Here is a 26,234-nt window from a genome sequence, read left to right as displayed (position 1 = left end):
TATTTTTTAAGGTGAGGTTATGTTCAATAGTAACCGAGCATAAGTTACCGATAAACGATGAAATTGTCTCTTCATCCATTCACTACACTTGCAATAGATTTCTCACTTTAACCGGATTCATTATTTAACAGCACTTTGTCATTTAAAAAAAAATAATAATAAAAGCAAAAGTGGCACATGTGCCAGAAGCAAACGACGTGACAATCTGCACGCCAGTTTGCGAGAATTCAAGATGACCACGTGACATGGAACAATAAACCTGTCAGCTGAACAAATCCGGATTGTTCCATCAGCAAATCGACAGAGAGTTTGCTTCTGCAACTGTACGGAATTGCAAACTTAACAAAACTGACAAAAAAAAATTCGTATTGTTGTTAAAACAACATACATTTGTATTGACAACAATCCGAATGGTAATATTAACATCTCGAATTGTAATATCAACAAATCTACTGACAACAATACAAAAATTGTTTGCACCACAATCCCATTTTTCTCAGTGTATTTGAAACCAACACCCTTTAATTGACTCAAATAATAATAATTATTTGATTTAAATAAATATTTATTTGATAATAGTCAAGTAATCGAGTATTTGAATCAAATAAATTTTTTTTTCAGTGGAGTGTCAAATAACCTAATTTCACGATTTTTATCAATTAATTGTAAAAAAAGTAGAGTTATTAAAATAAGTTTTAACTTACTAAATATGAAGTAATTGACATGAAGATTCAAATTTTTTACACAAAAATTTTATGTCAAAATAATACTGACCAAATTTTTTGGAGGTATTATTAAATGAATTTATTAGAAATCTACTAGAGGCCACAAACAATGTAATAAACTAAATAGTCACAACTTCGTTATTTCTATACTTTTGTTATAATTTATATTAAATTTTTAATAAAAAAATCATTGTTCATTGAAATTGACAATTATTAATTATTCATTATTTCTAATAATATACTTAAAATAATATTAAAAAATGTAAAATAAATTTGTAAAAAAAAATTATAAAATTAACAGATCGTAAAAAATCAAAATAATTGTTTATCTAAAATATTCACAAAGTGGAAACATCCAAGATACACGGGTATTCCCCAGATTCCCCCTCTTATCAAACGCGAGGCTTTATCCTGCAAACGTCACTCTTTCGCCAACTTCAATATTATTTAATCTTCTTTCTGTCGTGTTTGGACTGAAATTTTACTCTTTCTCTTAATAATAATTTTAAAAAATTGTCAAACGAAAAAAGTGTTTGTTATTTATATAAAATAATGCTCATATCATATAAGTGTTAAAAAAAAATTACATAAAATTAATAAAAATTGTTATCTAAAATTTATTTTAAAAATGATTTCTAATGTGATAGGATTGTGTCGAATTTGTAATCAAAACCACTATCTTTCCATACATGGAACAGAACTCAAAGAAGAAAACTTAAAACTCACAGTAAGCAACTAAAACTTTTTCATGATAAACTAATTATTAGAAAGGCTGTAGAAAATTAGCTCATAAAAAAATACACAAAATAAATATATAACGGCTCTTTTAAAAAAAAAAAAAAAAAAGGTTAATTGCATTTCTTCATACAGTGTTTTTTGAAAACTATACACACAATTGATCTTGGCAAAGTAATAAAAACAATTTAGACGCTCATTATAGATGAACACAAGAAATTGTACGACAAAATTTTCCCATACCCCTTGGCATTTCATATTAGTTAAGTTTTATTGTATCGCAAAATAAAAAGGAAAGATTTATCTTCAATTAACTATTGCTTTAGGCCATCTAAAATCTACAGAGCTAATTTTCTACAGCTTGCGTAGGTAATACATTCAAGTCGCAAGTATCAAGTAGATACATGCAACAGGTGCACGAACGCAGAATAATATAGTATAATGAAGTGCATAATTAGAATTATGGGCTTGTAATAAAATATTGCTTTAAAAGATTAATTTTGTCTATGTATCACATTCTTCTTATAGTATATAATAAATTTTCCAATGAAAAAAAAAAGAAAAATTCAAATCGTTATATAATTACTTTGGCACTGTATAAAATTATTATTGAAGAATCTGATTGTGATTCATTACAGTGTAAAAAGAAAGAATTTAAAATCTACGAGGACGCATGATTATGTTCTAAAAATCATTAGTTAGAATTTTCATTTTATATGGAATTTCATTTGTCATAATTATTTTTGAGCTGAATTTTTATTTGTTCGAATTAGTATTTTGCAAAATTTTCATCAAAACGATTTTCTATATTACAGAATTTTTATGTAACCGAAAATTCACTACACAGAATTTTTATTTGCTCGAATTCTGTATTTAACATAATAGGGCATTTTTATGAATTTTTATTGTGAAGAATTTCATTGCACAGAATTTTCTTTCAGATGAATTTTCATTTGTTCGAATTATTATTTGATATAATTTCCATGTAACCGATTTTTCATACTACAGAATTTTTACTTAACTGAAAAATCATTTAACAGAATTTCTAATTGAGGGAATTTTCATTTGTCCGAAATTGCAAATAGCCGAACAAACAATCGACAGAAAGATTCGGCACAATTTTAAAAATCGCAACCAATCAAAAATTATCCATAAAATTGTGATTGGTTGATTTTAAAAATCGCGTCGAAATCTTTCTGTTGATTGTTTGTTCGGCCATTTGCAATTTTGGAAAAATGAAAATTCTATCAATGAGAAATTATGTTAAATGATTTTTCGGTTAAATAGAAATTCTGTAGTATGAAAAATCAGTTATAATGAAAATTATATCAAATAATAATTCCAACAAATTGAAATCCATTTGAAAGAAAATTCTATGCAATGAAATTCTACCCAATAAAAATTCTTTAAAATGCCTATTATGTTAAATGAAAATTCGAGCAAATAAAAATTCTGTAAAGTGAATTTTCGGTTATATAAAAATTCTGTAATATAGAAAATCGTTTTGATGAAAATTCCTGCAAAATATTAATTCGAACAAATAAAAAATTGACTCAAAAATAATTATAACAAATGAAATTCCATAAAATGAAATTTCTAAATAATGATTTTTAGAACATAATCATGCGTCCCAAATCAACTTTATAATATACGACAATTTTCTGCCGGATTACCAAAGAAATCAACACATTGCAATTATTCCTTTAAAAAAAAGGCAATATTTACCGGATTACTAGAGTAACAAATAAATATTATAAAACAGAAAAAAGGGGGCAGTTATTTTTCCAAAGGATTACCTAAAATTAACAAATTTAATTTTCAATGTTAAATGTTTTTTTTATACTTCTACGATGATCAAATAAAGTTTCTGAAAATATTAGAACAAAAAAATTTGTTTATTAAAAAATTATATACAAAAACAAATTAAATTTTTAGCTGTCTTTAATTTAAAAAAAATTTTTTTTTTTTTTGAGCTACAGTTAACAAAACAAAAGTTTTCTCTAGTATTAGAATGTGTTATTAAAAAATAATACGATTCTGAAGTTCACAACGTTTGTAATCGACGATTAGAAAACAAATTATTTTTTAAAACAGTAAAAATCATAAAATTTTTTTCTAAAAAAGTTTTTTTATGATTTTTTCATCAATAAACATTGTAAGAAATACATATATTTGAGGCGAAAAATCATAGAATTTTCCAATCATTAAATATTTTTTTAAAAATTGTTAATAAACATTGTAAACTTCAATATTAATAATTATTAATTAATTAACATATAATAATTAATTAATTAATTATTAATTTTTATTAATTACTAGCAAAATTAAACGCGCGCCAAATTGAGTATTTAATTGTTTATTATAAAGAAATTAAAGATTAATATTATCAATAATAATTTAATTTATTAGAATATTATTACATATTAAATGATAATAATGAAAATTATATGTTGACAGGCCTCGGATTATACGACTTTTTCCGACTTTTTTCAAAAATACGACTTTTATCGACTTATTTTAATAAAATGCGACATTTTTTTTACATTTGAAAAAAAATGTAAATAAAATACATTTTTTTAGTATAAAATGTAGATCTTCTTTAGATTTTCTTCAATTCAATTATTTAACAAATTTTGAACTAAAATGATTTTTCACTAAATTAATTATTTTTAATAATTTTAATGAAATGCATCACAAATTCAATTATATCAATATTATTTTTCAATTAAAATTTTTATGAAATTTAACAATTGTTTATAATTTAAAAAAAAATATCACAATAAAATTGAATTATTTTTTAAAAATTTCAATTCAAAATAAACTAAAATTCAATTATTACCCAAAATTTTAATTCAAAATCAATTAAAAATCCAGTAATTATCCAAAATTTTCCATTTAAAATTTAATTATTTACCAAGTTCTCAATTTAAAATGAAATAAAATTCAATTATTTTCTAAAATTTCTATTCAAAATTAATTATTCAAATTTTCATTCAAAAATGAACTTAAATATTAAATTATTATCCAAAATTTCAATTAAAATTCAATTATTTCCCAAAATTTTCAATTCAAAATGAATTGAAATTCAATTATTTTCCAAATTTAAAATCAAATAAAATTTCATTATTCTCAAAAATTTGAATTTAAAATTAATTGAATTTTTAATAATTTGAATTTAAAAGCATCTAAAATTTAATTATTTCTCCAATTTTCCATCAAAAAATTTTTTTTTGAAATTTAATAATTTCAATTATAACTCTAAGGAAATTCAATTATTTTTAACTATTTTAATAATATTCTTTGAAAATTCAACTATCTGAAACCATTTTTCAATTAAAAATGATTTTCAAATTATTGTATTTTGTCCGCATTTTCTAATAAATTTTTAGTGAAATCATCTAAAATTTTAATTACAAAACACTTAAAGTTTCAATTAATTTCAAAAATCTCAATTTTAAATCTTTGAAAATTCAATTAAATTTAAAAAATGTTTTCCAAAAATTGTTTGATAAATTATTTTTAGTTCTGTAAAATTTAATAATTGTTTGAAAATTAAGAATATATTTTGAAATTTAATTATTTCTAAAAATTTCAACTTTAACCATTCGAAAGGATTCTTATTAAAAAAAAATTTATATTTAAAAATCTGTAAAATATTTTTGTTAAAATAAAAAACAAATCCACTTTGTTTGGAATATAAATCGACTAAAACGACTTTTTGTGTCTTTAAGTTGATTCGAGGCCTATGTTTTTATAATTAATATTTAATAGGTATTCGTTGGCCTCTGGTACCTTAAAAATTAATTTTTAAAAATTAATTTTTTTCAAATTACTATCTTGTACGAAATTTTCTGGCGCATCTTTTTTCTCATCATAAATTTTTTGTATTTGTATACAATTTTTGAATCAATATACAACTTTAAAAAAAATTTCGTTGGTAAACGTTGTGTACTTCAACTTCGTGAATTGAATTTTCGAATTTGGAATTTTAAAGAAACTTATTCCGAAATTTGGAATCACAATTATACAACTTTGGCAAAAATGAGAAAAAGAATTGTCAAAATTTGACTCGTCATAAGATTACTATACAAAAAACACGTGAAATCAGAAAAGGCCAACTTCAAGTTAGGACAGAAGGACAGACCAAGCATTTTGTTATTATATAATTAATTAATTTATGTATCTATTATTATTAATTATTAATTAATTATTATTATTAATTATTAATTAATTATTATTATTAATTATTAATTAATTAACATATAATAATATTAATTAATTAATTAATTAATTAATTAATTAACATATAATAATTTCTGTATTCATTCATTCATTCCGTCTGTCCACACTTGAAGTTAGTCGTTTTTTTGTACCTTTTGTTTTTCTAAAATTTTGACAATTCTTGATTTCGTAATATTTTATGGTTAACGCGACGGATATTTTTATTCATCGTCATTAATTAAGTCATATACTAAATGACAGTTTAAAGTAAAAGAAAAAATTGTTCATTGTGTGCAGCACCAGTATATTTCCTACTTCGTATTTATAGAAAAAAAAGTTTCAATTATAATATAATTTTTATTATTATTTATAAATTTATTATATTATATATACATTTTTTATATAATAATTATTACAGATAATTAGAACATTTTGACTTATAATTATTATTTTTTTCATTATTCATTTTTATTTATTATATATTATTATTTATGAATTTATTATTATTAATTAGTTTTTATTATTAATTAATAAATTGTTATATTTTTTTATCTGTAAACAATTTGCATAAAAAAAAATAATTATTTTTGATATAAAAATAAATTGTTTGTTTTTTTAAAGAATTTTCAATTTGATTTTAATTTTTAATTTAAGTTTAAAGTTTGAAACATTACAAAGTTTTTTTTATGTAGAGAAATAGTATATTATGTGGCAAGCACGTAAAGTAGTACTTTTTAGGTGAGGATGTAATTTTCAGTACGAGCTGTCGTTAGTGCGACGTAGGTGAGACGAAGGCGAGCTGTAGGTGAGATGAAGACGAGCCGAAGGCGAGTCGAGTCGAGCCGAAAGCGAGCCGAGTCGAACCGAAGTCGCACAGACAGCGAGTATTGAAATCATCCGAACCTAAAAATTACTACGTGCGAGCCACATACGCTATTTTTTTCGCCATTGTTATGAAAAAGTGAAACAATTTTAAAGAAAAAAAATAATAAAAATTGATAAATAAAATAAAAGCAAAAAAAAAAATTATGCAAAAATTAACAACTGCCTAAAAAAGACTTTATAGGGCAGTTTACTGCCTAAAAAAGACTTTATACGGCAGTTTGCTGCCTAAAAAAGTCTTTTTTAGGCAGTTGGCCCAAACTGCCTTAAAAAGTGCTACTTTATCTGCCCAAAACAGGCACAAAAAAGACACTTTTTCATGTCAATGGCGAAAAAAAACTATTTTATTGTTTTTAAATTTGTCAACTGGATCTCGAGAATTTTTTTTTTTTTGTATTCAAGATAGATAAAAATTTTAACTGTTTATAACTTTAAAAAAAATATATTTGTTCAAATATTTGAGAAACTTATTTTGATCATAGTAAGAGTAACAACAAAGTAGCAACAAAATTTATTATACTTTCAGCTTGATAAAAAAAATTATAATGCAATAAATTAACAATAATTTTTTATTCATCATCAACTTAAAAAAAATTCCTAAGAGGCGAATTTCAAGTGAATCGGATTAATTATTTTAAATTCTCATTTAGTAATATTAAAAATTTCTCCAACTAAAATTATTTTAAAAATACCCTCCTATAAAAAATAGGAAAAAGAAATTCTTCTACAATATAATTTTTTTTTGAAGATGAAGTTAATGAATAATATTAATATATATTGTTTCAGGTATATAACACAACATGCAATTCATGTGTGGAAAAAATTGATTTTTTTTCAGTTAAAAAATTAATTTCTACGAAGAATAATTTATTAATGCTCAATGGAAAAAGAAAAATGATTTTAGTTGACGCGTCTACAAATACGGAAAATAATTTATATAATAAAATTCAAAAAAATACATTTACAAATGTGTAAGTTTTTAATAATAATTATGATTATTATTTAATTGAAAAAATATGTAGGTTATATTAATATTATGTAAAATATAAACAATATTTATTATATGGGGCATTTTATTTTAAAATTATACCCCTAGTAAACAATTGACAATATAAGACATTTTTTAAATAATTATTTCTCCCATTTAATTAAATCAAATTACTTTTGCAATGAGTGGTTTCGAAAGAGAAATTTCTAAACTTTATTATTGTAAAAAAATTTTTTTAAAAAAACGTTTAAGGAAGTTCTCTCGCAAACAGAAATGACGAAGAGTTAATTATCAAACTTGATAAACTAATAGATAATGGTTTAAAGAAGATGTAGTTAAATTTTTAGAGGTCTAGGTGGATTTTGACAAAAGATATAAATAATTTTCTCTTTTTACATTTAACACGGGTTCTTATGGGAAATTGAATTTTTTGGTCTGAAATCTCAAATTGTGAAAAATCTGACGAAAAGATATTACTGGAACTTTATATACATAAAGTTTAATAGCCAATGTTCACTTACTTTTAATAAAATTGATCAGATCTGGCTTAGGAGACTCACAATTAATTATTTTGTCTAAAAAAACACCGTATTTTGACAATCAGAAATTACTTAGCACAACGCTTGGCAACGTTGCGTCTTGTAGGATAGGAATAGAAAAAGCGCGAAATTTGAAAGTAATATAAGTAGTATATATACATGTAATAGTATATTCTTCAAAGATTCATAATAATGAATAATAATTTGAATTTGCTTATAAAAAATTAAGATTTTTAAAATAATAAATTATTATTATTATTATTTAACGAAAATAAATCAAACAATAGCAGACGACACGAAACGGAACGGGGGAAATATAATCCAACGTTGCCAAGCGTTGAGCTAGTACTACGTGATACAAATGAAAAATTAAATGGGCATTGATTTGACTGACGTTGGAGGGAGAGAACTTCCTTAATTAGCATAAAAAATTTAGTTTGAAGGTTAAACTTATAAATATCTCAAAACACGTTGTCTCCGATTTTGACAAAATCTATGTCAAAAGATAGCTTAAATATTCTATTTTTTATTTCCGTAAAGTTTATAATGGACATTTTCGAGAATTTCCAGAAATTAATTAAAATTCTCAGACGTTTCGGAGGTTAAAAAGGATTGAAAGTATGAATGGAGAACCATTTCTTTAAGAGCGGATTTTGTTTTTTAAATTTAATTTCCATTAACCTTACATTATTACATCACTTGACATTAGAGAAAAAAAATATTGTAAACAATAAATATATTGATCTTTAGCTATTTGCAATTAAAAATTTTTCAAATTTAAAAAAATTATTAAGATTAAAATTGAAGTTTTAAAATTTATTTATTTAAAAATTTCGTAAAAACAAATGCCGCTGTATTTGAACAGAGGTTCTCTATTCATGCAAATTTCAACCCTTTTTAACCTTTGAAGCGTCTGAGAATTTTAATTAATTTCTCGAAATCCTCGAAAATGTCCATTATAAACTTTACGGAAATAAAAAATAGAATATTTAAGCTTTCTTTTGACACAGATTTTGTCAAAATCGGAGACAACGTGTTTTGAGATATTTATAAGTTTAACCTTCAAACTAAATTTTTTATGCTAATTAAACGTTTTTTTAAAAAATTTTTTTTACAATAATAAAGTTTAGAAATTTCTCTTTCGAAACCACTCATTGCAAAAGTAATTTGATTTAATTAAATGGGAGAAATAATTATTTAAAAAATGTCTTATATTGTCAATTGTTTACTAGGGGTATAATTTTAAAATAGAATGCCCCATATATTAAACTTGATTTTAAATAAAAAAAAATCTAAAATTTAAATAAAATGAAATTTCATGTTTGTGCAATTTTCAATTCTCTTAATATTTTTTTTTCTTTTTTTTTTATTGTAATCGTATTTTGCTTTTTTGTATTATAGACTGGAGACTGGTACTAAAAAAAGTCGTTCTGATACAAACACTCATGGTGAAGGGAAAACCCAACGTTGTTTGTTCTGTGAATTTTGTAGTAAGGAATTTACACACACTGGAGATTTAAATAAACACAGAAGAAAACATACTGGCGAGAGACCTTATGATTGTTCAATTTGCAATCGAAAATTTTCCCACACATCTAATTTAGCGAGACACCAACGACTACATTCTGGGGAGAAACCTTTTGTTTGTCCACTAAAATGTGGCAGAAATTTTAGTAGAAAAGATAAACTTTCTGATCATATTTCAAAATATCATTCAAATATAAATAAATAATTATATCTAAACAATAAAAATAATTTAAAAAATAACAAAGCCTACTAATAATAATAAATTTGATTTTTAAATTTTAAATTTATTTTAATTTAATTTTAAAAAAAATTTATTTATTTAATTTTAAAACCCTACGAGTAGAAAAAGTTAGATTCCATCTAAATATGCGTTATCCTATTTTTTCGAACACGAACTACACTCTCGGTATGTGTAATCCTATTATCAAAAAATAAAAAGTTGAAAAATGAAAATTTACATTTTCAATAAAACTAAAAAATTTTATTTTTAGTCAGTTATTTGATTTTTCTTTGAATTTTTTGTTTATAATTTACCCTTTCACTAAAATTTTCATTTAAACGAATTTTAATTTGACGAAACTTTTTTAATTTAAAAGAAATTGCGTTTAACCGAATTGGTATTTAACTAAATTTTTATTAAACCGAACTTTAGTGTTTGACAAAAGTATATTTTAACAGGAATTTAAAAATTATTCAATGAAAAATTAAATTTATTTCATTAATTAAATTTAATTGTGATTAATTTTGAAATTTGCACTAAAATACTTTTGTTGAATTAAATTTCAGAATCAATTACTAATATTTGCGGTTTTTATTATAAAACTTTTTGCTATATTTGATATAAGATTCAATAAAATAATATGTATATAATTGTTTAAAAACAAATATATAAATTTTAAACAGAAATTAAAATGAAAATTTGTTTGTTAACGAAGCTGAAGTACGCAACGTTTATGATAAACGATTTTTTAAGAAATAATTTTTTAAAATAAAAATTCTATAATTTTTTGCCTAAAAAATATTTTTTTATAATTTCTTGATGAATGAAAACTATAAGAAATATTTTTTAGGCAAAAAATTATAGAATTTTTATTTTGAGAAATTATTTTTTAAAAAATCGTTTATCATAAACGTTGCGTACTTCAGCTTCGTGTTTGTTAAATTGTTTTAAAAATTATATTTGGCAACAATTATATAAATAAAAAATGTTTGAATTTTAATATTGGAAAAAAACTAACTTTTTTTCTAGAGGTTCCTTGTCATTTTTTTTGTTTTATCAATTTCTGGATCTTTAACCTGTTGAAAAAAAAAAATAATTTTTATTATTACTATTATTAATGTTAAAAATAAATAACAAAATTTTTTTTTTTTTTAATGTAAATATTTAAATTATCATAAAAATATCAACGTCTTTTGCAAAATTATTAGAATTCCTAAGAAAAATTCTAATTTCACATATCAAGGAATTTAATTTGTCTGTAAGTATAATTTAATTTTCACTATAATTATTGACAAAATATTTTTGAATATAACAGAATTTTTAATTTAATTAATTTTTATATAATTACATAATTTATTACCTGTGAGGAATTAAATATTTTAATTTAATGGTTGTTTTTTTTCATTAAACAAAACTCTTGATCGCCGATATTAACTACCAAATTTAATTATTAATTAATTTTAAAACTTAGATTTCCTTTTTCAAAAAAAAAACATTTCGTAAAATAAAAAAAATACTTCAATCGAATACAAAAAAAAATCTGGATTTAATTTCGCGATAAAAAAAATAACCTCAATTAATCGTTGATAAAGAAAAAAATGTAATCTAACCTACAAACCAAACACATCGAAAAATCACACGCATAATTTTTTTATGTAAAAAAAGAATATCTTGAATATGTAAAAAATGTAATTTATAACAATTTTCTCGATAAATAATTCACACGTGAAATATATATAAAAAAGCCGGTCGCGACGCGCACATGGAAAATTAATTCTATATAACCTACACAAAAAACGCCAAAACTCTATATGTAAAAATAATTTTTATTGGAAAATGAATCTGGAATATAAAACAAATAATTTATTTCTCAATATTCGGAATATATAAGTATTTCCAGAAAGCAGAAAAACCGGTCAGAAAATAAAGAAAAGTTTAACCCCTTTACAAAAGAAGTTGGATTTTTACACTCACTTTTGTTGACAATATTGTACATTATTATTAATTTTCAATATACTCACCAAATTAGAAATAACTAAACAACTGAACGAACTTAAAACAATTAATAATTTTTTTCTATTTACAATATAATCGTTAATTAAAAACTTTTACTGCAATACATAAGTCGGCGTCACACTATAAAATGCAAATGGCGTCCGCGCATGACTGAGAAGCGAATGTCCAACAATTTTCGCGCCCTCCATTTCAAAGTGGATAATACCGACACTAGATAAATAAATCAATTCTACTATACTTTCTACATTATCAATTGAGAGGGAAATTTATTTTCATTATTATTCCGTGACGCTAGTGTCAATTAATCACCGTTTTTCTGAATTTTGTATATATTTAAAAAAAAAAACAATAAACACTATAAATGAAAAATAAAAAAAAATTTACTCTCGAAAATAAATTATTATTAATAAAAGTTTAATTTGAATTTGACGATTTGAATTATTCCCCGGACTTTTTCTATATGAGAGAATAATGTATAAGTTACTCAAAAAGTGAGGTTATATTTTCATTGTTTAGTTATAATTAAACAGAATTTAACAGCAAAATTTTGTTTAAAACACAGTAATTAAAAGAAGGAAAAATAATTTTTCTTTTATAATTAGTAAATTTTTTCAATGCTGAATATTTTATTCGTCAAATTTAATGATTATATACAAGAAAAACAATTAAATTTAATGGTGATTTACGTGCGTCGAAAAATAAATTACTTTTACATTCAATAATAAAGAGAAATAAGACTGTTTTTCTGTTAATCAAAAAAATTCAAATGTCGATGAAAAACGAAAAAACCACAAAAAATCTGAAACGTACAAGAGATGAAGCATCATGGGAACGAAATAAAGTTAAAAGCGCACGAAATCTGGTAAATTTTAAAATAATTTCTATTTCACTATTTATATATTTTTTGAAGGTAAAAAAAGAGTAAAAAAAAATCAGGATCAGGAAAATCAGGGAAAAAATATTTTTGTCGAGAAAATTTTAGAAATTGAACAAATTTATAGAAAAAGTAAATTATTTACTTTCTGTAAGCGTAAATAGTTTTAATAATTTTTGCCTTTAAAAGGGATTATATAGGTTATCTAATTAAAATTTCTTTTTACCAATTTCAGCTATTTTGAAAACTTGTTATCCATTTCACCATTTTTTGTTTCGATTAATTTGCAGATGTAATTTTTCAAAAATTTACAATGTAAAAACATTGATTTAACCTTAGCAATGTTGAAATATAATTTATTATTTTAAAGAGAATTTCTTTTAACATTCTTAAATTTCTATTAATTTAGAGGACGTAAAATTACAGATTTTCATCTTTTCTATATATAAATGATTTAATTATTGATCCAAGCTTGAATTATTCACAAAATTTTCATTGTTTTAAAAATTATTTAGATCAAATTTCAATAATTCTGAATTTTAAATTTGTTGAAGCATTTAATGATTAATATTCCAATAAAAACAAAATTTAAATTAATTCTAATCAACCATCAATTCAATCAATCCAAAATTAAATTTATTCCAATTTTAATTCATCTAAATTTGAAATTAATTAAATTTTATTCAATTCAAATTTCAAATTAATTTAAATTTAAATTTTAGCTTTAAGTGATCCAATTTTTAATCAAAAAAAAAAAATTACGGACAATAATTAAGTTTTAGAGATTTAAAAATTTTTTAATAATATTGAATTTTCGAAAAATATTATAAAAATGATTAAAAATAATTGAATTTTCGAAAAATATTATAGAAATCATTAAAAATAATTGAATTTTCGAAGAGTTACAATTGAATTTTGTAGAAATAATTGAATTTCAAATAAAGATTTTTTTTGAATTTCAGACGATAATTAAATTTTACAGAACTGAAAATAATTTATCAAATAATTTTTGATAACATTTTTTAAAAGCAATATTGAATTTAAAAAAATTTGTAATTCAGATTTTTGAAAATAATTGAACTTCAAGTGATTCTTGATTGAAATATTTGGTGATTTCTGCTGAAGAATTAATTAGAAATTGCAGACAAAAATTGTACTTTAAAAGTTTTTAATTGAAAAATGTTTTATAGTTATAGTTGAAATTTATTACAAAATATTTCGTTCGTTTTTGATTTATTTTCAAATTGAATAAATTTTTTTAGAAAAATTTTATAAATAATTCCCACTTTTAATTCATTATCAATAAAATTCAATTGTTATTTATTTTTTAAAATTTAAATTCTTTTAAATCAATTACAGGCCTCGGATCAACTTTAAGGTGCAAAAAAGTCGTTTTAATCAATTTACATTGAAAAAAGCCGAAAAAGTCTATTTTTAAATTCAATTAAATTTAATTAGTTAATAAATATTGTACTTTAAATATCAAATTATATTGTTAATAATTTCATTTATTTTTTCATTCCTTAATAAGAATAATTCTACATGAATATTATCAAGTAAATTTATTAAATTAAAGCTTTTTTAAATAATTGAATTTTTAAAGAAATATTAAAAGTATTAAAAATAATAATTGAATTTTTAGAGTTTTAGAAATAATTAAAATTCAAAAGATTTTGTAAAATTTTACAGAACTGAAAATAATTTATCAAATAATTTTTGATAACATTTTTTAAAAGTAATTGAATTTAAAAAGATTTGTAATTTAGATTTTTGAAAATAATTGAACTTCAAGTGATTCTTGATTGACATTTTTGTTGATTTCTGCTAAAGAATTAATTAGAAATTGTAGACAAAAATTGTACTTTAAAAGTTTTTAATTGAAAAATCTTTTATAGTTATAGTTGAAATTATTAAATTTCAGAAAGGTTCAGATGGAAAATTTTTAGAAATAATTAAATTTTTGAAGGTTTTAAATTGAATTTTTTTTAAATAATTGTGATTTTGAATTGAAATTTTTGTTAATTTTATTTAATGATTTTTTTTTAAATTTTAAACAATTATTGAATTTTATAAAATTATTAATTGAAAAATAGTTTAAAATAATTAAATTTGTGAAGAATTTCATTACAATTGTTGAAAATAATTTAGAGAAGATTTTAGTTAAAAATTTGTTAAATAATTTAAATAAAGATCTGAAAAAGATTTGCATTGTATATTAAAAATTACATATTTTGTTTAAAAATTTGGTAAAAAAAATGTAAAAAAAAGTCGCATTTCATTAAAATTGTTCAAATTTTAATTGATTTAAGCTTCAAATTTTAATTTGTCCAAATTTGAATTAATTTAAGTTTAAAATTTTTCAAATTTTAATTGATTTAAGTTTTAAATTATTTGAATTTTAATTAATCCAAATTTTCAATTCTATTAATTCTTCAATCATTCATGAGAAAATTTAAATATATATACAAATTAGTTATTTTCCACATTAATTGGGGAATTCATTTTAAAAAAGGGGAAAAAGAAATCAATTTTTTTCTAACTTCAAATTATTAGATTTCTATTAAAATTCATTAAAATTTAAAAAAAAAATTTTGTTAGGAATAATTTTTAATGTTTTTTTTTTTGTTTAAATTTAATTTCTAGTTCTAACAAAAAATTTGACTTTGTTTTTCGTTTATTGTTGTTAAATTATCAATTTTTTTTTTTAATTATAATATCCACATATAATTATTTTTTTTTTTTAGGGACAAGCGTATACATCAAAATCGGGTGTCGATGTTGCCGAAAAGAAATTTGTTCCAGTCGAAGAAATATGCTGCAAAAAGGAATGTTTTCGTTTTGTTGATGGCGACAGTCAACGAGATTTATTTGAAAGTTTTTGGAAAAGTGGCGATTATGTTCAACAAAATGCAATGATTGCCGCTGGTTTAATGAAAAAAAAACGACACGATCCATTGAGCGCTGATTCAAAACGTGAAGATTGGAATTATTATTTTAGTCATCCATTATATGACGAGAGAGTTGCAGTTTGTCGAAAATTTCTATTAAAATTATTACATCTCAGTCAGGGACGTTTCTATACGGTTCAACAAAAAATGCTTGCAGGTGAAATTTTAATTGATAAACGTGGTAAACATAAAAAGCATGTTGTCAAATTAACGGACATGGTAAAAGATTTAATTCTTAAACATTGCGAAAGTTTGCCACACTCATCAGTGTGTTATAAAACTGGTGAGGTAAAAATAAATTATTTTGACGATCCTGCATTAAATTTAAAACGATTGTACGAATCATTTCTTGATTATTATGCAGCTATAACGGAAAATAGTGAAATTCCACTTAATTTAAGTACCTACAGTTACTATTTCAATCAACATGTCAATTATAGTTTTAGACCATCAATGAAAGTGTAAAGAAAACAAAGTCAGTAATAATGTTACACTATTATAATATTAATATCAGAAAATAAATATTTTTTTTAATAAAATTTACAATATTTTCAAATAGAAGAATTTTTTTCTTAGTTTAGGAAAAAAAACTAAATTCATTTTAATTTATATAAATATACATTGTAAAATTAATGATATTAATTAATAAATTAATTCTTCAATTGATAACATTAATTTTTCATTTCTCAATAAATTAAAATAACAATAGTAAACAATTTTTCTCTTATAGTAAAATTGTTCCCTATTTTTTTTTATTAGATATTAGCTTTAAAGATTAAAGAATTGCAAATTTTATTTCTAATTTTTACTTCGATCACTATTATCAAATTTCATTTTATTTCCATATTTGAAAAAAAAATTATTTTTATTGGTCAATTTTAAAAAAATGAAAAAATCCAAAATGTGCATTTTGAACAGCGAAAAACTTTAAGTTACTTGAAAATTGGTTTCTAATCAAAATTAGTTAAAATTTGTTTTATAAAATGAAAAAAATCTCTAATTTGATTCAATTCAATTAATTCACAAATATAATTAGATTAAAAAACTAAAACATAAAATAATTGCAGGCATAGGATTATACGACTTTTTTTTACCTTTTTTTTAACAAAATTTTTAAACAAAATACGTCTTTTTTATTATACAATACAGATCTTCTTCAGATCTTTTTTATTTTAATTATTTAATAAATTTTTAACTAAAATTATTATTCTCTAAATTATTTTTAATAATTTGAATGAAATTCTTTACAAATTCAATTATGTTAAACTATTTTCAATTCAATTATTTTTTGAAAAAGGTTATTCTAAAATTATTTGATAAATTATTTTCAATTCTGTAAAATTTTACAAAGTCTTTTGAATTTCAATTATTTCTAAAACTCTAAAAATTCAATTATTATTTTTAATATTTCTTTAAAATTCAATTATTTAAAAAAGCTTCAATTTAATTATTTTCCGAAATTTTTTTTTTTGACCATTAAAACTAAAAACTATGCAAAAAATTTCAATTCAAATTATTTGCATAAATCAGACTTTAATTTTTTGTTAAATTTTTCGTACTTAATTAAAATTTTGAAAATTCGTCTTAATTCGGTTTTTAAATATTAGAAATAAATTTACTTGATAATATTCTTGTAGAATTATTCTTATTAAGGAATGAAAAAATAAATTAAATTATTAACAATAACATTTGATATTTAAAGTACTATATTTATTAACTAATTAAATTTAATTTAATTTAAAAATCGACTTTTTCCACTTTTTTCAATGTAAATTGATTAAAACGACCTTTTTGCACCTTAAAGTCGATCCGAGGCCTGTAATTGATTTAAAAGAATTTAAATTTTAAAAAATAAATAACAATTTAATTTTATTGTCAATGAATTAAAAGTGGGAATTATTTATAAAAATTTTCTAAAAAAATTTTTATTCAATTTGAAAATAAATTAAAAACAAACGAAATATTTTGTAATAGATTTCAATAAAATACAGGCATTTCAAAAATTTTAAACATAAATCTAATTTAAAATAAAAAATTTTCTTCCAATTTTTATTTTGAACATATTTAAAAAATAATAATAATAAAATTATATTATGTTTAAAAAGTTTATTAATTTTTATCCATATTATTTTCTAAAGTCAATTATTTTTTAAAAATTGTTAAGTTCTTTCTTTAAATTCAATTATTTAAAAAGTTCAATTACCAAATAATTGAATTTAAGCATTTTATTGTTCTATATATCTAAAACTGAATTTTTAAAATTTTTTGAATTTTCTTGATGTTATAATAAAGTAAATTAATTTTTAAATTTTGTAAAATTGCGAGAAAATGTTCCATACCAAAAAATCAAATAATTAAATTTAAATTATTAGTTTAATTTTTATGGTATTAAAAATATATTTCTCAATGAAACAAAAAAATATATTTTTTTTTTCCGAATTATTAGAAAAAATTGAGAATTGTATCAATTAATTTACTTATATCAGATTAATAATAAACTAATATAATTTTTCAGGTTGAATACTTTTTCTTACAATTAGCCAGAACAATTAAAACATTCATTAGAATTATCCATAAATAAAGACTTTATTTCTAAATTTTAATTCGATCACAGAAATTATTAAGTTTCTAAGAGCAAAATAGTTTTTAAAGTAACATTGTTTTTTCTAGAAATATCTAGAAAGATCAACATTAAATGATACAATACAATTGATGAAATGAAACAAAACATGAATTACAAACAAAAAATAATAAACATATGAAAAAGAAAATTTGAATATTTTTAAGAGAAACAAAATTTTTCTTAATTAATCTCTTTTAAAAAAGAATTTCAAAATAAAATTTACTTATTTTTCTTTTATTATTAAATTCAAAAATTCAAATTAGAATACTAATAATATAAAAAATTAGAATTTTTTGTTTGAAATCAAAATTACTTTTTTTTTTTTTGCATTATTAACAGTTGCAAAAAAGAACATTTTAATTGTTTTTCATAGAAAAAATATTTTTCAAAAGAAAATTAATATTTAAAAGAAATTTTGAATTTATAAATAAATTTGAAGAATATTGTTCAAAAATTTGAAATTTAATTAAAGAATTAATTTGAGAAAAATTTCGTTCACATTATGAACATTCAAAATTTTTGATTAATTACACTAAACAATAATACAGTAGAATCTTAAATAAACATTTTCAAAGTAATTTAAACATTTTTAATTGTCGAAGTCGGTTTTTTTTTTTTTTTTTAACTATTTCTAAGTCTATTTTTTGTTTTCTTTTTTTTAATTACAAGACAACTTTAGTAAACTTTGAATTTTTTTTTTTTTCTTTACATAAAAACACTTTTCTCTGTTTAAAAAAGGGTCCATTTACAATACATTAAAAAAAAATCACACACTTGTATGTGGTTCCTTATGCAAAGATGCCAAATGAGCTTTAAGTGAATAATGAGATTCCCTTTGAAGTGGCCTTTGCAATGGATGAGCAACTAATTTCACCATATGATCATGTAGTCTCGTTGCATTTCTTCCAACTTCAAAAATATATGCCGAATTTTTCACATCCAATGCATTTAATGCCGAATAAATTGCATCACAATTATTTTCTTCACTTGGATGTTCATGAATATACAAAATGTCCAAAAAGAAACGTTGTTTTTTCATTAATAAATCAAAATTTAATTTTGATGTTAAAAATGTTGGTATCGCATGTGAACGACAATAAATAAATATAACACGATTAACACAATTTACACTTGTTGTTTTAAAACAATCGTCAATATCATTAAATAAATTACCCAAATCAAATGTTTGTGAATCATTTTCATATTCCTCAATATCATCAATATAATGCAAAAATTCAATAGTATTATTCATAAATGTATGAATACGTTGTATTTTATTTGCATTCAATATAAATAGACAATATTCATGATTTGAATTAATTGACGATTTAATATTTATGAAAATTTCCACAATTCGTTTAATCATAAATAATGGTGGAAATTTATCACCACGACCTAATTCAAATTGTGTGGCATTTGATTCAGTTGTTGCATCAATAACAAAAAGTATTTTCTCTTGTATATTTATTGGTTTTATATTGTTTGTTTGCATTTTCATACGAATATCAGATTTTTTTTTATTTTCAAAAACACGTGAATCAATTAAAGACTCGGTGATGGTGCTGGCGGTGGTTGTTGTAGTTGTGTGAATATCATTGGAATCACTTGTCGAACACATTTGCATTTTTTCTGATAAACATGTAACGTCCTCTTCACTTCCCTCCAACATTATTTATATTGACATTCGTTTATATACGTACAATATTATTAAATTTCACAATAAAAATGAGATATTTTTGGAAAATTGAGTGAATAAACAGAAAAAACGTTCAAGAACAACAAACAGCTGATTGGGGGAGGGATTTAAGAAAAATATCACCACGCGGCGCTGGTGTTTCTTTGTAACACGCAATTTTTCAGTTTTTACAACATTTTTAATAATAAAATTGCTTCTTTCGATTGGTGTTTTTTACATAAAAACTAAAGGAATAAATGAAAAATTCTATTCTTTTGCAGAGAAATTTTCTTTAATTTTCGTTTTTTAATTTGAATTTTGCCGGGCAAATAGAAACTATCACTAATTTGTGACGTCAGAAAGTGTCGGTAAAATCAATGCTCAATTACCGGCTAATTTGCATATGTTTGTTTACAATTTTTTAACAATATTTTGATATTAAAATGCATGTAAAATTACTAATTGTCTTGTAATTAATTGTAAAAGTTGTTTGTGAGGGAAATTAATATCTATTTTTCGAATACCAACGGCTAGAAATTTAAAATCAATGTTTATATAAAATTATTTGTGACCGCGACGTGAAAAAAGGGTTGTGTTTTAAAAAATGATTTACATATCCAAAAAATCAATTAAAAAATTGACGAATTTGTTCTAAACATTTTATTTCAGGTAATTATTAATTAAATATTAGATTTATAATGTGATATATTATATTGTCATTATGTGTATATTATCTAAAAAATTTTAAATATATATTGTTGCGAGAATGTCATAATTTTGCAAAAATAACTTTATTTGATATAAAATATATGAAATCTACAACTTTCGTCCTAATATTAATTAAGAAAATTTAAATTATCAAGAAAATTGGAGGTATTTATAAACAAATTTTTAATTTAATTTTTTTTTAAATTTCGAAAAAATCCTTTCGCATGAAGTTGGTGTCGACGCTCAGCGTTGAAAATTATTTTTCATCGGACCAAAAATATTAAAACATTTTTTAAAAGGGTTTTGGGTCAACACAATACTTTGAGAAGTATTTTTCAGGGTGTTATTTGGATTAAAAATTTAAAAAAATTATAATTTGGAAATTTTGATTCTGCGAAAAACAATTTTCGGCGCTGAGCGTCGAAGCCAACTTCAGGAAGGTTTCGCCGCAACGGGATTTGGCTTAAAATTTACTTAATTTTTTTACCAAAAATTATTATTATTATTATTATTATTATTATTATTATTATTATTATTATTATTATTATTATTATTATTATTATTATTATTATTATTATTATTATTATTATTATTATTATTATTTCAATGATACAGCTTCTTATGGACAATATTTAAAATAATGCTTTATACTTCCGATCAAAATTATAAAACAATTTTTTTTTTTTATTAATGAAAATTATCATATATGTAAAAAAAAAAAGAAACGAAATCTTTAATATTCTGTGAATTATTTTGAAAATAATAATTATTTTAATATTAATAATAATAATATTAATAAAAAAAAAAATAAATAAAAAAATGAAGTAAATAAATAATTTTAAAAAATAAAATTATTATTGATCAGAATCATAAAAATGCAAAATAAGTTTTTCAAATTTTTAATAAATTATTATATTCAAATAAACAATTAAATTTACTAGTTTTCAAAAATATAAATAAAAATAAATGGCGAATGTATTATTTTTTGGTATAAAAATAAAATTTTTCAAGTTTAACATCATGTATTTATTAACATTACATGTATTTAATTTTTTTTTTCTCACTTTTCTGACAACTTTCTAAGTACTTAAATTAATTCATGAATTTCTTAATATTATAGTACTAAGGCTTTAATATAATAAAGTACTTTTTTTCTTTTACAAACTATATTAACATTCCCTTCACTCATACCATTGAGATTATTCGTCCTCAAGATTCAAAAAATTGTATATTAAAAAACATAGTTTTAATTCTTAATTTGTAAATATATGCAATTTATTTTTAAATCAATAAATGTCTTTTAAAACTAAATTCTATTAAGATTTGATCTTTTTTTTTTCATTTATAGAGTATATATTAATAATAAAGTAAAAAATAGTCTATTACATCCTATACATAACATTTGTTATTATAAGATAAAATTGAATACTTAGAATATTTTATATTGTTTTTAAAAAATTTAAATAATAATTTATAAATACTTAAAAAAGAAATAAAAAAGTTATTATATATTTAATTTTAAATTTATATAATTTATGTTTCTAGTATATTAAAAAATATTTCAAAAGTACAATAATTATAAAAAAAAAAATATTAGTATAAAATTTTAGAATGAAATAAAACATAAAAAAAAATTTTATATTGTAACTAACTTGCTGTATTATTAAATAACATTTGTTCTATTTTAAAATATTTCAATTTCAAACGATTGAAAAAATTTTTTTTTTTTTCTTTAAAATTTCATCGCAAAAAAAAAAAAACTTTTATAATATAATATTTTATCAAAAAAGACAAAATTTGGCCACTATTCTCACTCAAAATTTTTTTTTTTAAATATTTCTACTTTCGTTTTAAAGTTATTAAAATTAGAAAAAAAAATTTTTGTTCACAACATGGGAGCTCGAGAATATGAAATATGATTAGAAGATCGACGAATAATGATAATCATTATAAGTGAAAAAAATGCCACTATTGAACCAACAACAGCATAAATTTCCAAAAGTACAAATCTTTGTGGCAACCATAAAATTGTAAAATCCAAAGTCTTTTCTTGAGTATCTGCAAAAAAATAATATTTAATTTAAAAAAAATTTTCTACACATTTTTTCTATCTTTACAAAATTTATATATTAAAAAAAAAAAAAAATTCACGTCCTATATTCAGTTTTTACTAGAATTAAATATATAATTTGAAGAAACAAATGTATTTATTAAATTATTATATTATTAAATAATTAATTCTTACTAATGTACGCTAATCCATAGCCCATATTTTTCGTTCCCATTCGATAAGAGCACGTTGGTATTTGTATTTCATGAACATCGCCCAAATCCAATCGTAATTGATAAAATGAAACTTCTTGCGGTGGAAAAAGTTGAATTTCACTAAGTTGATCTGTTGCCGTATCTAAACTTGTGTGCATTCCTTTGTGTTCATGTGCACTGAATATTATTTGTGGCGATAATTCTTTAATAACCTACATATAAGAGAAATGTGAAGAAAAATTATCAAGTTTCAATTTTTTTTAATTTATTTAAAAAACCAATTGCAAATATATTTCTAAATTAATTTTTCTTTTTTAATTCAGGTTTAAAATTTTTTAAAATTTTCTTTCAAAAAAAATTTAGTATTCAATAAGTTATTTTATTTTTATTATGTATCTGATTTAATAAAAATAATGTTTTAAAGTAGGAACGATTTTTTCTTTCTGAACAAAAAAAAAAGAAGAAATTTATACATACATTTTGAACAAAAGTAGCGGGCATGAAAAGTAATGGCATATGGCTAAGTACGACATTCGTTGTATTTCTTTCGGCATAATCATTTAAAAATGCATCCTTAGGAGCCATTGGCATATCATGAATTAATCTATTGACCTATGAAAAAAAAAGAGAAAAATCAATAAATTATTTAACGATTAAAAGAAACATCTACTTTTCGTTTTTTAATATTATTTTCGTTTTACCTTAAAAAAATTAACACTTTTATACACTAAAGTATCTGGCTGAGTGTAAGCAAAATTAAATCTTTGATGAATATTTTTCATAACCGAATCCTCTTCGCCTCCAATATCATTGTCTCCCGGCAAGTAAATTTTCTATTAAGAAAAATTTTTTAAAAATATTTTTACATTGTTTATACTATCATAGACCATTAAATCAATTTCGTAATAAAATTGAAAAAAATTTATATTAATTATAAATAAAAAAATGTAAAGAAAAAAAAAATTCAAAACCATTTATCTGAATAATTGATTAAAAATTTTTTTTTCATACAATTAATCAAATGAAAAGAAAAAATGGAATTAATTATTTCTCTTAACTTCTGTAAATGAATATAAGCTAATATAAAATAATCATTTTTCATTTTGAAAAAAATATTAATTATACATTTACCATTATATCATCAGAGGTAGAGAAAATAGAATTTAATCTGCGTTTATATTTTTCAAATTCTTCAGCTGAAGCAATGTGACCTTCGTCCATAAGATCACCAAGAAAAGCAATTGCATGAGGTTTTGCTCGTCTCACAGCTCGCGAAAATGTTTTTTCTAAATACCTAAATAGATTTCAATTGTTAAGTAAAACAATGAAATTTAAATATAAAATAACGAAACAAACGCGAATAGACAAAACAAACATTTAAACGAATAACAAAATTGTTTTTTTAAAATTTCTTTTAAATGTAGTGTCACAGTTATATTATTTTATACCTATCACTATCCCAAATCGCCAGAGAAGATCCAAAATAATTTTCATTTTTTATTCCTAATATTTGAGGATCAGCGACAAGTAAAACTCGCACACAATCTCTACATTCCAATAAAGTCCATTTTAAACTTTGTATTTCATATACAATAAATTCATTGTACAAAATTACTGAACCCAATATCAAAGCAAAAATAAACGGCTTTGATTTCACCCTAAACATAAAATATTTTATTTTATTATTATTATTATTATTATTTAAAAAAAATTCTATAATTTATAATTTTATATGAGCCAAAAGTTTTGAACGTTCAAAAATTTATTTTCCAACTTCTTTAAGTACAAATTTTATTACAAAATATTGTTTTAAAAATATCTAAACGGAAATTATTAATTTAATTATTTGTTTAATTTACTATTTTATTTTACATTGACATTATAGTTTTTAATAATTTATAGATTGAAAATAATATTTTGTTTATTTGAACATTCAAAACTTTTGGCTCATAATTTTATAATAACAATTTTTTTTTTTTCAATAATTTCAATTTGTAAATTTTGCATAAAAATTTTGAAATATACAATAATTATGTACATATTAAATATATGTATAATGTAAGAAATAATTAATAATTATTATTATCAAGTAAAAAATAAATAATATTCTATACAATTTTTTTTTGGAATTAATGAATCATTATTTAAAAAAAAAAAAAAAAAAAAGTTAAATATAACATAGTCGTGACTAGAAAACAGTGAAAATTATATCTTATCAGATACATAAATTTGTTTCCTAAAATTGGTTTCTTTTTTGTATATAGACAAAAATTTTATCAAAAAAGATTATCGGTTAAAATGTACTTTTATAATATTAGTTTCTGATAATATTTAATGTAATATAAGAATGACCAAAGAGTAAGTAATACATATATATATTTTTTTTTGTTTGAAATATTTATATTATAAAAAATTTCTATTTTCCTGAAATTTTTAAATTTAATGAAATTAATCATTTTTATATTTATTTTCATTATTTTGTAGTTTAAATTATTAAAATACAAAAGGAAAAAAATGAATTAAATTTATCAAAATGTTATTTCGTTATTTTTATAAATTATTTAAACACCAAAAAAAAATGAACTAAATTTGTCAAAAAGTTAATTTTTTTTTTTAAATTAACATAATAATTCAACACGTTTTTCATTTCCTGTTTATATAGGTAGTTTAATATTTCACAATAAGCTCCCATTGTTGATGAATGATTAGTGATGATATCAGAAGATATCTCTTTATTATGATAATGACTAATACTTATACGAAAAGTGATCCACATTTTTTTTTTTTTTTTTTTTTTTAATAATATACAATATTCTTTATGAAAGGTGCATGTGACATAGTTACATAATCGAAAAAAAAGTAACTTACCTACTTCGACGTAGCATGTTTTTAGTCTTAGGTTTAATCGCTAGGAACAGAGTTCATTAACCAGAATAATTCCGGTTAAACTGTATCCAAAATTAAATTGCATTTTTTTGTAATTTGCAATTATTTTTGTCTGTGAGATCATACTGATGTTGACACGTACTTGTATTCATTGTTTTTTCATTTGATTCGCATTTAGGAAATAATAACAAAAAAAAGGGGGAAAAATCACTCTTAAGTATTCAATTGCTAATTTCAATTAACCAAAAGCAGAATAATTAAATAGTTTACATTGAATAAAACAATATAGTTAAAAATGTTCAATTTAAATATTTAATCATTATATGTTGATTTGACAGTTCGTGCGAGCAGACGACATTTGACAAGTCGCAAATTTTTAGGTTAGAAATAAGGGCGGCGCTT

At 21.2% G+C, this 26,234-nt stretch overlaps 4 protein-coding genes and 1 long non-coding RNA gene across 6 annotated transcripts in view; 2 read left to right on the top strand and 3 right to left on the bottom strand.

Moving 5' to 3' along the window:
- LOC127277786 (uncharacterized) overlaps positions 1–11,968 on the bottom strand; it is a 342,439-nt gene extending 330,471 nt beyond the window's left edge. For both annotated transcript variants that reach the window (XR_007842408.1, XR_007842407.1), the window contains exons 1-2: positions 11,859–11,968; positions 10,856–10,913 (exon numbers count right to left, since the gene is read on the bottom strand). This is a non-coding gene — a long non-coding RNA (uncharacterized LOC127277786). The remainder of the gene's footprint in view (positions 1–10,855; positions 10,914–11,858) is intronic.
- Positions 1,205–9,861, top strand: LOC127277783 (zinc finger protein 90-like). Its single transcript, XM_051299156.1, has 3 exons — positions 1,205–1,452; positions 7,350–7,534; positions 9,492–9,861. Exons 1-3 carry the CDS (start codon positions 1,354–1,356, stop codon positions 9,820–9,822), a joined length of 615 nt encoding a protein of 204 aa, XP_051155113.1. The 5' UTR covers positions 1,205–1,353; the 3' UTR covers positions 9,823–9,861.
- A 175-nt stretch (positions 11,969–12,143) lies between the features above and the next one.
- LOC127277781 (uncharacterized) lies at positions 12,144–16,344 on the top strand. The gene is made up of 2 exons (XM_051299154.1): positions 12,144–12,715; positions 15,472–16,344. The coding sequence occupies exons 1-2, from the start codon at positions 12,620–12,622 to the stop codon at positions 16,138–16,140; spliced, it is 765 nt and encodes a 254-aa protein (XP_051155111.1). The 5' UTR covers positions 12,144–12,619; the 3' UTR covers positions 16,141–16,344.
- Positions 16,345–18,960: 2,616 nt separating this feature from the next.
- LOC127277780 (BRISC and BRCA1-A complex member 1-like) lies at positions 18,961–20,115 on the bottom strand. The gene has a single exon (XM_051299153.1). The coding sequence runs from the start codon at positions 19,965–19,967 to the stop codon at positions 19,065–19,067; it is 903 nt and encodes a 300-aa protein (XP_051155110.1). The 5' UTR covers positions 19,968–20,115; the 3' UTR covers positions 18,961–19,064.
- A 2,213-nt stretch (positions 20,116–22,328) lies between these two features.
- On the bottom strand, positions 22,329–26,228 carry LOC127277777 (metallophosphoesterase 1). The gene is made up of 7 exons (XM_051299148.1): positions 25,815–26,228; positions 24,395–24,604; positions 24,078–24,240; positions 23,648–23,779; positions 23,424–23,558; positions 22,927–23,158; positions 22,329–22,739 (listed from the first exon to the last, which is right to left on the bottom strand). Exons 1-7 carry the CDS (start codon positions 25,829–25,831, stop codon positions 22,567–22,569), a joined length of 1,062 nt encoding a protein of 353 aa, XP_051155105.1. The 5' UTR covers positions 25,832–26,228; the 3' UTR covers positions 22,329–22,566.
- Between the last annotated feature and the right edge of the window lie 6 nt (positions 26,229–26,234).

Source organism: Leptopilina boulardi, unplaced genomic scaffold, assembly GCF_019393585.1.
Source record: "Leptopilina boulardi isolate dan_hultmark-lab unplaced genomic scaffold, ZJU_Lbou_2.1 LbouV2_179, whole genome shotgun sequence".
Lineage (NCBI taxonomy): Eukaryota > Metazoa > Arthropoda > Insecta > Hymenoptera > Figitidae > Leptopilina > Leptopilina boulardi.
The sequence above is the reverse complement of the archived record's forward strand: the minus strand, read 5'-3'. Positions and strand labels throughout refer to the sequence as shown.

Bases quoted from the DNA above. Each gene is read 5' to 3' on its own strand.
- LOC127277780 (XM_051299153.1), bottom strand. From the start codon at position 19,967: ATGTTGGAGGGAAGTGAAGAGGACGTTACATGTTTATCAGAAAAAATG.
- LOC127277781 (XM_051299154.1), top strand. From the start codon at position 12,620: ATGTCGATGAAAAACGAAAAAACCACAAAAAATCTGAAACGTACAAGA. The intron at 12,716-15,471 runs GTAAATTTTAAA...TTTTTTTTTTAG, and splicing joins TTAAAAGCGCACGAAATCTG to GGACAAGCGTATACATCAAA.
- LOC127277777 (XM_051299148.1), bottom strand. The intron at 24,241-24,394 runs GTATAAAATAAT...AAATCTATTTAG, and splicing joins GCGATTTGGGATAGTGATAG to GTATTTAGAAAAAACATTTT. The intron at 23,780-24,077 runs GTAAATGTATAA...TTTTCTTAATAG, and splicing joins CTACCTCTGATGATATAATG to AAAATTTACTTGCCGGGAGA.
- LOC127277783 (XM_051299156.1), top strand. From the start codon at position 1,354: ATGATTTCTAATGTGATAGGATTGTGTCGAATTTGTAATCAAAACCAC. The intron at 1,453-7,349 runs GTAAGCAACTAA...ATATTGTTTCAG, and splicing joins AAGAAAACTTAAAACTCACA to GTATATAACACAACATGCAA. The intron at 7,535-9,491 runs GTAAGTTTTTAA...TTTGTATTATAG, and splicing joins AAAAATACATTTACAAATGT to ACTGGAGACTGGTACTAAAA.